Genomic DNA, 14,661 nt, shown 5'->3' with positions numbered 1-14,661 from the left:
AACCTTATCCCTGCCTTTGATGTGCTCTCCCTTAAATAAAGAATTGGGACCTTTTTTAGTTTTTAAGTTCCAGTTCCTATCAGGACTGGAAGACCCATTACATCGAATCTTTGGTTTTGTCTTATTTCTTACAGATTATTTCAGACTTTTTATTTTCCCAGGCGGCATACACCTCCTGAGCAGGAACCTGCTCTGTCATGAACACTGGCACATCCATTCCTCTTCCAAGTCTTCCCAGCAATGCTGATGGTAGAAACAGGTTTCGAAATGCTGGCCTGGGCCACCAACGTGATGCACTTGGTGGCCACTTGGGACACTCAGGTCTCCTAAACACACTGCATGGATGGCCAAGGGCATAATGACAAGACACTAAGGGAGTTTCCACTTACTCAATCAAATGCTTTCTGTGTACAAGTGCAAGCTTAGGACCTCAGATGAAGTGGCATCCATAGCATACATGGGAGAAGTTAAAGGAAGTTTTCAAAGCTGCCCTCTAGTGTTAGATTCACTGAACTCATATTTACTGGATGACCTGTCATGGACAAGGCATTATATTCAACTTGCTGAGAGACAAGATGGACATTATATCATTTTCTGAAGCAAACTTCTTGGATCTCCCAAATAACCTGATGCTATTTCTAAGGATGAGGAAGAAAACCTGGACCTGAGGGTGCAACCATTCTTATTTTGGAATTGCTCCTGTAGACTCTTGCTTTCTATTTGCCTTCCTGACCCACTTAGCCTAAGCAATCATTCCAATGACACTGACCGCTTCCAAAGAACCCCAGCAGAAGGGGTGCCAGTTCATACTGCACTCCTTCTGAGCTCACAGGATTCCTGAAATCCATTTGACATTAACAAAGGATAAAAAATGAAACATGTGCAAACCTCCAGACAAACACCCCCAAGAAGTTTTCTTGGGAAAAGGCAGTCATGTGGCAAATGAGCACGCCCAGCCGCACCACGCATCCCCACCTCCTCACCCATTCTGAATGTGCCATTACACAGGGATTGCAAGATGAGAGTGCAAACCCGCACCTGATTCTAAATAAGAGGAAGAATCAAAGCACAAACCAAGATCAAGACCTGGGGAGAGACTTAAGATATTTAGAGCAAATGAAGGAAATTGACACAGAGGCAGAAAAACAGACAGAGAGAAAGAGAAGCAAGTGGGTAGGGGCATAGGAGATGGCAGACTCAGAGACTTGGGGAGGAATGTTGGAGGAGAACAAGAGAAACAGAATAATAAGGGGGACCAAGAAACAGGAGAAGAGCAGAGAGGGGAAAAAAGGAGAGAGGAGGGTTTAGGTGAGTTGGTTTGGGGTGGTGGAAAGTGGAAAGGTGTAGGGAGGAGTGGGGAGGGGGAGAGAGACCAACAGAGAAAGAACAGCACAAAAAAGACACTAGCAAAAGCCTTGTGAAATTATGGGTCATTCCTTTTGCTTCCTAGTGTGCTTCCCATCCCCAGGAGACATCACCCCAAGTAGCCTCTCCATGCTTATGTGTGCTGGCAGTCCTTTCCAAGATAGTTGCCTGGGGATCCGGAGACATCAGCACTCACTCCCCAATTACTCCCCTCTTCTGGAATCACTGTGCAAGGTACAGATGTTCAGTTGGGTCTTTCAGGCCCTCCCTGGATGCACTGACAAAATTTTAGAAGCATTCTCCATATCAGTTCTTATCTTTGGAAGATGCTTCTTACTAGAACAGAGGCTTTGGGATACAAAGGTAACAAAGGTGGCTGTGATTAGCTCTGCAGGGAGAAAGGCGTTGAAGGGAAGGTTAGCAGCCCCCAAAATTGCTGAAGGTGGTGGGTGAGTGTGGTATGCCTAGGGCTGATCAGTCTGACCACCTGGTCTATCTCAGACTTCCAGCAGTTGATGATCAATCAACAGGAAAAGATCTTTGGGTGGATAATGATTATGACTCCTTCCCCAGCCTCTCCATGGAAAGATCAATCGGCTGATCTCTGTTATGAGGCCCTACATCAGGAGCCACTTTGAGGAGAAGCAGAGTCACATTTCACCTCTTATCCTCCCCATTATTTAAGGCACAACCCAATACTCACTTCTTTCAAGAAACTTCTTGTCACTGGAACCTAATTTTTTCCTATGCATTTGGTACAACTCTTATTATCTATCACTTCCAATTTAGTAATGATTGTGGTCATATTTTTCTAAAAGCACTTTACATGTTAGGATTGCTTACTCAGCTAGACTATAACACTTTTCAGGGCAGCAGGGCTTTGTGGAGAGAGCCTGGGCTTTGAACCCAGATACTCAACTGCTGTCAGAGTCAGGAATACTTAAACTCAGGAAGGCTTGGTTTCCTCATCTGGAAGGAGTGAAAAGGACAGGAGCTCCATGGACCAAGGTCACCATTGATCTAGCAGCAGCTTCTGTCTTGGGAGCTCTGGCCACATGCTGGTCCTTTCAGATTCTGCAGAGCCAGTGGCAGCCCAAAGCCATGAGGCCAGGGAGAGGCACCCAGCAGTGGGTGCCTGGAGAAGCAAAGTCAGGAAGACTGTCCCCAGCCCGCAACCTCACAGCAGATTTCTTCAATTTCATTTTTTGTAACAAAAAAGATTAATGGCAAATATATAATGACATTATGTGGTTTCTCATCTCAGAAACTAGGACTGCCCTGATCCTGATCTTGTGATTATCCTAATTTTCTCTTCCTTGTTAGTTTCTTTTCTCTTCATCAATGAGCTGAGGGAGAGAGATATACCAATTTTCTGTAGAAAACTATCATTTTCATGTCCTCTGTTTGGAAACCTTATAAACTCACTGATGTAAAAATAAAATATAGACACAGCTCCCAAGTAATCTGCTTCATTATCAAAATTCTCACTGGCCCTATTTATTTAATTTTAAATAACATGAATGTCTCTAGCACATATACATATCATTTTAAAAGACTGCTTTTTATCCTTAGTAAAATTACCATTATAAGCAACCCTCTATACCAATGTTTAGCTGCTTAGTCTTTGATAATACAGATATACCATAATATGCCTACTAATAAAATGACATTTTTTTTTTGCTTGACACAGCATGCACTATCTGAAATGAATACTCATACACACTTCTTTAAGCATATCCATAATTACTTTTGTAGCATAAAATCTGAGAGTGGTACTGATTAACCAAAATCACTATCTTAGCTCTTGGTACCTATTACCTTATATAGTTCTAGAAAGGTTCTATCACTTTATGTGACCATGCATGAGCGTTTTCAATTTCATGATATTATAAACCCAATCTTAACACCCTCTTTCATTGTATTGTAATTGGTGGTAATGGTTTGTTTTGCTCTTAACTTTTGGAGAAAATTTCTGGTCCTCACTATCAGCATGTCATTGACACCAGGAGAACAGGGATTAGGTTCTCACTTATCTTACTTAGCCAAACAGAGCATACGGAACATGCCTCTTGGGCTATCTGTCTAATGCCTGCCCCAAATGGAGACCTTAGCCAGACTTCAGAGCTGGGCCCAGAGCCTCTGAACACAGCTGCAAACACAAATCTTACATTGCTGCAAATCAGGATCAAACCCAATGTCTTACCATAAACCTGCTTCACTGTGCATATGCTAAGTGAATGAAAAGGGGTTTACTATATTGATGGCTTCTTCAAAACACAAGAAAAATAATTGCAACTAGGGCAGTTCTCCGAATTAGGAAGGTTTGTCATGAAAAACAATCATCTATGTACACTACAACACTCCCAAGTCTGCTTTTCTAATGAATTGACTTTTCCAAACCTGAGTTTCTCTCCCTCCAATAAACAAAGGAAAGACATTTTCAATGAACCATACCAAGGAAAGAGCTTCCTGCATTATACTAATATTTACTATAAATCAGAATCTAATGCAAGATGCATCAAATGAGGACAAAAATCTCTGGAGACTAGATCCAGCCAGGATGCTGTTGCCATGTAGCTGAGAGCCTAGGGCAGCATTTCCACTACAATATGCGATAATCCAGAGTCATCACAAAGAAATGAAGAGCTAGTAATTAAGTTGTTGCACCTCTCTTATTCCAGAAAAATCATTTAAAAGTTAAATTGTACATGTAGATATGAGGCAGCTATGCCACTGGCAATGCTGATCAGTTTGGAACTTACAAAGGACTCCCCTATGTTTCCAGTCCATTCTGTATTTATTGGCATCTCGGCATTTTTCATTGAGTTATTATTATTGTTATTGCTTTTTAGGGGGAAAAATGAGTCTTAGAATCACAAATAAAAGAGTTATAAGATACTGAAAATAATCTAGTCTCTACCCTTTCATTTTAAAAGTTACAGAAACAGTGTCTCAGAGAAGTAATAAATGACAGAGCCAAAGACTGTGGAAATAATGACTTAATTTCATCTCCTTTGAAATCCCATTAGATCTTTGATTTTGTTGTATATAAATAATTCCTTTTATTAAAGGAATATGAAAGATCCTGAACGTTCGTCCTTAGGAAGAAGCACTTTAGAGTGTCAATTTATGTTAGGTAAAATCTTACAGAAACACAAACCTAGTTTTTTTTCAGAGATTTAGATAATATCATTTAGATATTAGAAGACAACACAATTGAATCTTGGAACTAAAAGGGATTTTAGGTATTTTATAACATGCCCAATTTTAGATATGAGCTGACCAAAGACCACAGAGATGAGACTGTAGGGGATACAATAGAGGGCCAGAGTCAGCGTTCCCATGCTCAAGGTTATGTCTTATCAAACTGACTTTTCTATATTACATCCTGGTATAGCACCTGATAATTTAACACATAAAAATCTTAAGTGTTATAAAATATGAATTTATAACCCTCCCATAGGCTGTCAGTCACTGTTGACTGAGTAGCCCAACAATAAAGGACATAGGTACCCTTGTCACCAATCATCAGCTGCAACCTGCTCTCTTTTACTTCTTCTTGATGCCTCTGGTCAGTTGGCAGTCTCATTGGGCCAGGCTGCACTGACTGAGGCCCAAAAACTGAAGGTTAAAAATCCTTAACCTAAACCCAGAACATCCCCGGTCCCTGGGTGATGCAGTATTAGCATCTTCCTCTGCCATTTATCTGTGAGACTTCAGTTAGGCTCTGCTCCTCTTTGGGCTTCAATTTGCTCTATGATAAAATTGCAGAGTTCTTTCCAATTCCAAAATGCAATGGTTTGTTATTTAAGGGACAGTTATTGTTATAATGGAGAGGGAAAGCTGAACTCAGGTGGTCTCTTGATGCACTGTGTTGGAGTCTGACTCTTCTCTGTTTCTGCCCACCCAAACCAGTCAGAGTGGGTAGAAGAATGCTTGAGGGAAAGAATTGCTTGATCCTCATGAACAGCTGAAGAAGCCAGGGAGAGAGGGACAAAAACAAAGCAGAGATACCTAGAGCAAAGCAGGGAATGTAGGAGGAAGGGCTGATCCAGGCTGAAATGCTATCAGTAAGTGTCTTGCTGCTGCTTTATACTGATTTGGGGGCAGTTCTATCACAAAGATTGCTGCAGCCTACCCAAAGGACAGGGCACATGGCAAAACTATAAAAATCTCTTCTGTGTTATCCTGGAAGCCTGGTCCAAATCGTGACCTCTGCCCACACAGCAGCAAGGTACACACATAACTATGAAACCACTGTCTGCAGCTCGATGTAGCCACTTTACTTCCTGGCTGTGACCAAGCTCAAGGAGCCATTTTTTTAGCTCATTCTATTGCTTGTGTTCCACCCCAGCACAATTCTGGGGGGCAACCTCCACATCTGTGGTCACCCATAAATCTCTATCTTCATTTTGACAATTTTCGGCTGGTGATAGTAAACGTTTTGAAGAAAGGGCAATGAAAGGACTGTGTGGACTGGGGGTAGGATACTCATTCCAAATCCATACAAAAGCACATTATCAGCCCACAGAAGGCTGAATTTATGTTTATATTAACTGAAACAAACAGCAGCAGTGGTGTCACCATTGCTCTATTCAGAGTCCCTATATCTTGTATAATTGCTATCAAGATGACAGGCAACCTTTAAAAAGTGAAAATACTAAAAAAAAAAAAAAAAAAAAAAATCCCATAATTAACAAATATCCTTGTTCCAGTAGTAGTCACCTACAGAAATTTTACCATCTGTCTGGAAAAATCTCAAGAGTGTAATACCCTCCCGCCCAGGCTCATTGGGGACTTTTGGACAGTGCTGGCAAGCCTCAGAGTTGAGACTGGTCTTTCTAGGGGTAGTCATCATCAGCAAAAAGGGGAGACTCAGTCCAGAATCCAGGATTCCGTGGAAGGCAGTGTTCAGATACACAGCGCAAATCTGGAACATTTCAGAAGGTACAAAGAAGAACTAGATTACTGGTGAGGATAAGAAATGAGTTCCCATCTGTTTCATCTAAATAGGTCACACTGAATGTGTACTGGTAGCCACAAAATGTTAATGATTTCTCCTCAGTCTCAAACTGCATTATATTTTTGAGGTTTTTTTAAAGTCAGGTATATTGTGATGGCATTTATTTTGAGAAAAAATTTAATTCTTTTAATGTACAATATACAGGTTGGAAAAAGCTCACATAATCATATAAACTAACATCACCATCAAGATATAAAAGTTTCATAATCACCAAAATTCCCTCATGTAGGGGTTATAATCAACCCCTATACCTAGCCCATGACAACCACTGATTTGATAAACCAGACTGTATTTTGATACAAATTTCTACACTGTTCAGACTTCCTCTTAAATATTTACCACATTTCATTGATTCTGAGACATACACACCCCAATTGAGCACACTAAAATCAGGTTATATTTCACAATCAATGGCATCTTAATTTATTTGGTAACAGTTTTTTCTATTATTTGTTCTTTTTAGATATATATGACAATAGCTGGCAACAAATTTTAAGAAATACCTAAAACAGCAATTTGTGCCCTTACCTGGTTCTTGAAAGTGTCTCATAAAGTACAGTACTTTTGGAAACATCAGTGAAGTATGATATTAAGTCTTTTATTTCATAACATTCATTGACTATTTACTATGTGCTAAGCACTCTTCCAGACACTGGAAATATAAAAATGAATACAGTCCTCCAGAAGCTATCACTTGAAAGATGGAGACAGATAAATAATAACAATGTCTATGGTGATGACTGTAGCAAAGGGCTGGACACTCGCAGGGACTAAAAAGAATTATCTCTAGCTCAGAACCTTTCTTCTTTCAGGAAAAATTTCCCCCAAATCACAGGCTTCCATGTATACAGAAAATAAGAATGAGGGTGGTCACCATTCAGCTTCACCCTGCTCATTCCAGGAGTAAGTTATTGCCATACCATCTGACATATCGCCTAGGAACAATCCAATTACTTTTTCCATAATATGCTGCTATAGTAGAGAAGTCTCATTTTAGTGTTCAACAGCTGCAAGGCTTTTATGATAATATCGAAAGAGAAGTCACTGGAAATAACTGCTCAATCTGTGAAAGGCAGATGTCCCAAATCCTTCACACACATGCTTCAAGGTCCCCACATTTTTCCCTGGACAACTTTTAAAGGGAATGTAGAGGAGGAACATTTGTCCCCTTACCTGGTTCTTGAAAGTGCTCCTCATTGGACAGAGTCCTAGACAAGATAAGTATTAATGCTTCTTTGAATTGGTCAAAGTGTACCTAAAAAAAAAAAAAAATACAAATATAAAATCATTTCCACAGTGCCAAGATATCTATGAGATACCAGAAGAGTTTGTTCCCATCCTGACAATCTTGAAGTGAGTCATCACCCACCTGTGTCCCATTTTTCCTTCATTTCTCTTAAGCACAGAAGGAACAATGGGCTGATCATTTTTGATGCTCAGTGCCATAAACAAATTAGTATTATATCAACATTGATATTTATTCAACCCCCAAGGAGGAAAGGTGTATAGCAAAACCCTCTTAAAGGCTCAAAAGCTTAAAAGCTTAAAAGATATATTTTTAACTCTTAGCTTCTTTTATTTTTCCAAACAAGAAGAGAAAGATGTTAGGTTAGATATTAAGAAGAATTTCCCAAGTAAACTTTCAACTCTTGAGATATTCTAGAAGAGGTAAGCTTCCTTTAGAGGATGACTGGACTACGGTCTTGCCTGGGGCATGAATATAATAATTTATCTCTCAGTTGTCCAAGAGTCTATGAACAAGCAGAAGCCAACAGCAAACACAAGGGATAAGAGAATCTTGACAAGAATTTTCATGAATCCATAATAATACAATTGCCTTGACTAGAGTGGGAAAGAACTGAGTTTTATTTAAGGAAATAGAACTGGAATATTATTTTGCTTAAAAATATGAAACAGTATTCTTTATGGCCAATTGTATTTTTCTATAACTTTGACTTAAGGGAAAGGCAGGAGAGATGGAAGTTCTTCTCACTATAATGCTACTTTGATAATGTGGCACCTATTTATTATATAGATAAACACAAAATGAAAGTTTGATAAATGTTGCAACTTTTGCTGCTGTGGGTTTTTCTGGATGTCATTACACAACACTGCCTAGAGGCTTAAACATAGATGACAGATTAAAAAGCACTTCCAAGTTAAATTTGGAAAAGCAGGAAACCTCATTAGTTATCGAAACAATGGAGAGAAATCAGATAATATCTTATCTGTGCAAATCGAAGCAAAGAAGAAGAATCCATCTTCATTTATGTCATAAAATTGTGTTTGCTTACAATTCATCACACACTTCTAAGGAATATGTGACTTCTTGACCACATTATTTTGATTAATTTAAATTACTTCCCCAAATAATAATTCTTTTAGATTGTGAGAACTTTACTTATTAAAATGTTTTAACTTTTATACATTTAATTTACAATTAAATATATTGCTTGATATATATGTATGCACTATAAAACAATCACCACAATCAAGCTAATTATCATGTCCATCATCTCAGAGGTTTATCACTTTTTAAAAAAATTGCTTGTTAAAATTGCTTAGGATCTATACACATAGCGGATTTCAAGTTAGATTTATGGACTGTAAAAATCAACAATCAAAGGAGCCAGAGTAGTTTGTCATGGGAGGCAGGGCATCCGCTAAAGAGACAGGGTGGTACAACCCATGGAACAGTTGAACAGTTGCAGAAATGGAAGCTTTGTGAACCAGGATTCACAGCTGACAAATTACGTCAAAACCGCTGGGAGGGAGCATGTCTGGTTCTAGCTTCAGGAAAGGGCTTCAAGCCCAGTGCACCCCAGCTCCAGTTCACATGGCAATGCCATCTTCCCTACTAGGCAGTCCGTAAGCATCATACACCCAGGAGCTTTCCCATTCAGACCACTTAATGGGCATCTCCCAATCCCTAACAGAAGCATTCCTTATGTCCAGGGCAGGCAGCAGAGGGTTTGGGAGGACACACACTGGCTCTGGTGTCAGGCAGGTTGAGGTTCTAACTCTGGTGCTGTTGAACATGTTCCACCATGAAATTGCTAAACCTCTCTGAGCTTTACTTTGTTCATTTGTCAAAGTGAGGATATCTATCAAATGATATAATTCACTCGACAAATATTTACTGAGCAGCTGCTGTGTCAAGCAATGTGCTAGGCCCTGATGATAAAGCAGGGAACAAGAGTGACCAAAGACCCTGACTTCATGGAACACAGGCTCTCAAGAACTATCACAGGAATCAGGCAGGTACTATGCTAACAGCACTGCATGAATTTTATGGTTTTTAGAGTAACACCTCCCTCATAGTGTTATCAGCATTCTAAGCCAGAGTTCTGACTCTTGGGTCCCAACTAACCAGGCTCAACCAACCTGTCCCAAGAAACCAAGCAGAAAAGGTCATGGTGAAATGCAGGAAAGGGAACTTTAGTCAATATGCTACGTTGGGAAAGCAAAGTGAGATCCAGCATCTCAGCCCTGTCTTAGGCACTGATGGGAGCTTTAGGTTCAAATAGGAAGGATTGGGAGAAAGGTCAAGAGGTATGCACAATTAAACAGACTTGGTCAAACATGGTCTGGTTGATTATCCTCTCAGTTTTGGCTCTATGAGGTGGCACCAGAGAAGTTCCTATCACTTGAGGGGGCAATTTATACTTGTAGCTCAGGATGTTTATCCAATCAGACCTGTGATCCTGAAAGGTAGCAACTCAGTTCTCATGAGGTGATTGTTCCTGGTGTTCCTGGAAGGTGTAGGACAAGGACCTAAGACTTCTAGGTGCCACTCCAGAGGTCTGAAACAGCATGTTACAAACCTCCCTGCAAATCTGACTTCAGTCTTGAAGGCAGATGAGACATGTTGGATAAATTTAGGGCTAATAAACCTTGTATTACTAGTTATTAGGTAAGTACTCCTTAAACGATGAACATGTCCAAATGCAGAGCTGAGCAGAGACCTGAACCAAAGTTTAAGGAAATAAAGGAGACAGACACAAAACCTCTAGGGCCCAGCAGGCCGAGGAGGTCACAGCTTTTAGCAAAGGTGTCCTTTATAAGTTCTTATTACAATAGCAGTGTTAAGGAAGTTAAAAAAAAAAATCATGTAAAATGTGTAGAACACACTAGGACTTCCTAAGTATCCCACTGCTGGTAGTTAGTACTACTAACAGTGGGCCGGGTGGTGACTGTTCCCACCACTATTACAGAGAAACTGAGCCATATTTTTGAAACAAAGCAGTTGACCACAGGAGTGACTGGGTAGCTGAGTAGGAGGGTTCTGAGTAGCAGGATGAGGGTGCAGCAGGGAGTTTGGGAGACCACTTCCCCTTACCCCCAGGTCCTGTGGACTTGCCCAGAATCAGAGGAACGGATCTGGTCTGCTATGTGTAGGACCCCCAACTCTGATTTCCAGCTCTCAGAATATTCATGGAGGAAACTGAATGAGGCTTAAACCTTAGGCGGCTCCTGTTTGAAAAGGGAGGCATCTGTCTTCAGCATTTCAAATCCTTCATATTGACTCTGCAGGTCTTCCCAGGGTCTTCTAGTGGTCTAAATTTTGGCTGATGTAATGGGAAAGAGCCCTTCTAAATTTGGTTCTGATATAGTTCAATTCAGTGAGTAGTAGAAGTGAAGGCCACCGAGGGGTCTACATACTTCAATTTTATTCCCCTGATAAATGACAAAGACACCCATAATTTGTACTTCCAAGGTTTTATAGAAGGCCTAAATCTCCCTTTAATAAGGTATAACAAACACAAAAATGCTAGGGATGGTACAAACTTCATGCATATGGAGGCTGTTCATCCTGTAGCTCTACCTACCTGAACTCCAGCAGGTGATGAGGAAGCTCACAAGGTGGGTAATAAGGCTAAGCAGGGTCCCGCAGAGCCCTGTACTCTTGCATAGAAACAGCCACAGGACCAACACTGGATCTCCTTACTCTCACACTATCATATTTATTAGAAACTTTATTATGCTGTTTCCCAATCCACCACAGACCAGAAGCAGCAAATAAAAGAGGGGCACTCCAAGGTAAGACCACAAAGTAATTACTGACGTATTTGGACTGAGAAAAGACATTATCTATCTCCTTCAAAGGAAAGTGATGTATAATATTTTTAAGCTTTAAAAACTATTTTCAAAACTATATAACTGATTTTATAAAAAAATGACATGCCCACTCAAAAACCTAATAGGTTGCAGTCATTTAGTGTTGGGATAAGGACTGATAGGCTGCTGAAGGAATCCTCAGGGTATCACTCAATTATATTATAGAAAAAAAGCTGATGGATCAAAAAGATTTTATGATCAAGAACAATCTAAGTTATGTTTAAGGATTCTTTGATAAGATAAAACTTAAAAAATCCTCTGTGGTCAACCTTTTGTATTCTCTCTCTCTCTCTCTCTCTCTCTCTCTCTCTCTCTCTCTCTCTCTCTCTCTCTCTCTCTGTGTCACTATATGGGGTAAAAAGTCCAGTTATCCCCAGTTATCAGAACATTTTATTAAGTGGGTCCTGAATAACACTAAATGAATGGGGGTAATTTTGAAAGTTCATTCTTTCCTAGAAATTTTGTCCTTTCAATTTCACAACATCCATGTGAGACAAAGCAGAAAGCCCCACCTTAAAATTTAAGAGAAGTAACTCAGAGAAGGCATGTGCTCGAGGTCATGTGGCTTCAAAGTGTTGGGGTAACTTGGAGACCTTAAGTAAGACAGGTCTTCTGATGGGCCTCTTCTGCCTGACCCAGACCCTCTTCCCTCCTGATCTGACCTCTCTTGGAAAACCCCTGCTGCTGCAAGTCAAACCCTATCCTTCACACAGAGCCATCAGGTGTAAGATGGCAGCAGGAAATCTGCCATCAAAAAGATGCATAACCTCGGAAGTTTATCAACTGCACTGTAGTTTCTAGAAAAATAGGAGAGTGGCATGCAGAAGAAGAAAGAAATGTGCATTCATAATTACAAACCAGAACCTGGTAAGTGCCTTGAAAGAGACACAAACAAGCCGGCAGGGACTTCTGGTAAGTCAGCATGTCCTACTTAGCCAGTATGCAGGGAAACTGGGAGAGTTCTGTGACACTTGACTGCTCTAAGATACTCACAGGTGGAATTAAATGTTTCCAAAATGGACTAAGGATGTAGTCAAATAAGCCTCATTTAAGAAGAAAAAGCATCTATGCAATTATTAACTCAGAGGTTCTTCAAAATCTAATAACATTTTCTAGTTGACCCCCTCCTTCCCCAACAACAGAAAATCCTCAAATCCAGACACCATTTAGCAGCTGATCAAAATAATTGGAGCAGCTTTAAGTCCTACATTGATCTTTATTTCTTTCTTGCAAGGGCATGTGGACACTGGGTCCCTGGATTTTAAACAGCAGTAAATGCCACATCTTTGATTCAAGGAGATAGTTCTCTAATGGAGGCAGGTGACTGCTATTTTCCATCAAAGCTCATGAATACTGATGTGGCAAAAAGCCCCTAGGGCACACAACCCAGAACCAAAAACGTTGATAAATGCCCTCTATTGTGAAGAATCACATAAAAAATGGGCTGACTATGTTCAGTAACCAGAATTTTAAAGTACCATTTTTCTTCTCCCAGGGAACTTTACTATTGCATTATGTTAAAATTTAGAAATCTTCACAAATACACAAGGCAATTAAATCTCCACAGGGTAACAAGCTTCCAGGTTGTGCACGCTCTGGTTGTACCTCCTCATTTGAATAATAATTGCTGCCATTCATTTTACAAGCATCTCCATATCTTGTATGCCTCAAAGGGCAGTTTGCAGCAATGGGAAAATTACATGACTGACTAAAAACACACATGACATTTAAACTAAATTAACGGAAAGACTAGTCAAGTCTGATATTTTTTGTCATGTGTCACCACTGCTTAATAGAATTTACCTCATCACTTTCCTCTCCACATTTTGTATGAATGCTTTTTTAAGAAATATGATTTACCTTACTGAAAAAAAAAAAAAAAAAGGAGTTTAAATGCCCCACAAGAAGCAAATGCTAATTCAAACCACAAAGAAACCTGCAATAGGAAGCGGAATAAGGAACCTAACGTTGCATAAAATCACCTCAAGCAATCATGAAGATCAAATGCACACAGTCTCCACATGTATATAGGCAGTATTTCAAAGAGACCCAAGGTGAGAGACTTCAACCAGTGTTTAACAAAGTGAGCTTATTAAACAAGGCAAAGTCCATGCAACTAACATTAAATTTAGTAGGTTTACATCTAGCAATACAAAGGGAAATCAATGAGAAGGTATTCAGAACATTGTTAGTTGAAATGGGTATAGAAATACAGATTTATCAGAAGGTCAATGTACAGAAAAATAACGTCCATAGCATTATGCAAGGAGAAATGACATAGACTGACAAAGAGATGTAGTTTTACAATGAAAGATGCAGTTATGAAATGTTTTATTCTAAATAAAGTCTTTGGGCTATTGTAGCCCAGCAGTCATTTACTGTAGTGTAGGGAGGCCAAGACCTTTTTAAAATGTAGGTTTTTAAAACTAACTATATGAATTTGTACTTCATGATTAACCCAAGGAGCCCTGCCTACAGACAGAAATAGATACAAACCACTACCACCACATGGAGACAGCTACTAGCAAATCCATTTTCTATTCTAATAAGTTTTCTTAGAAACACATTACTTTGAAGTCACTATTTATCGAAGACCCATTCTGGGCGTGCAGGGGGTAGAAAAGAGAAGTGTACAGTGAGATATGGTGGGTTAACAATTTTCCTGACTCTATGATAAAATTTTGGTATACACAATCTCAGTCAATCCTCATTGCAATCTTGCAAGGGAGGTATTATATTTCCCATTATACAGATGAAGAAACTGAGGCTCAGAGTATTTAAGATGATATGCCTACATGGCTGAAAAACAGCAAGAGCCAGCACCTGAATCCAGGTCTGACCTCAAAGATTGTGCTCTACTAGAATAGAGTCTCCATGTAGTGGTGGTGGTGGTGGTTGTGGTAGTGTTCAGAGAGGACTGAGAATGAGACTTATTTTTGCATATTTGGAGTTTAAGAAAACTGTGGAGATGAGCATTTAAAAGCAGGGTCTTGGAACTCCAGTATCCCAGGTAAAACTGCCTCAGATGAATTGTCTGACCTTGAACAAGTCTTTCCAGGTACTGGTTTTCTTTGTCATACAGATGAACCCTGTTAGGTAAAATCTGTGATGGACATTGAAAAACATTAAGTTACCTTTATGCAGATGAGAAGCTA

The 14,661-nt window shown here is 39.8% G+C and overlaps 1 protein-coding gene across 4 annotated transcripts in view; it reads right to left on the bottom strand.

The window, feature by feature from the left end:
- Positions 1–14,661, bottom strand: part of NIN (ninein) — a 100,444-nt gene that overhangs the window by 72,334 nt on the left and 13,449 nt on the right. For all 4 annotated transcript variants that reach the window (XM_079118846.1, XM_079118845.1, XM_079118848.1 and 1 more), the window contains exon 4: positions 7,562–7,643. In XM_079118846.1, coding sequence (XP_078974972.1) covers positions 7,562–7,643 — 82 coding nt within the window. The remainder of the gene's footprint in view (positions 1–7,561; positions 7,644–14,661) is intronic.

The sequence above is a fragment of the Sciurus vulgaris genome (assembly GCF_902686455.1).
Source record: "Sciurus vulgaris genome assembly, chromosome: 2".
Taxonomy (NCBI): Eukaryota; Metazoa; Chordata; class Mammalia; order Rodentia; family Sciuridae; genus Sciurus; species Sciurus vulgaris.
Note: the sequence above shows the minus strand (reverse complement) of the source record. Positions and strands in the feature narration are given on the sequence as shown.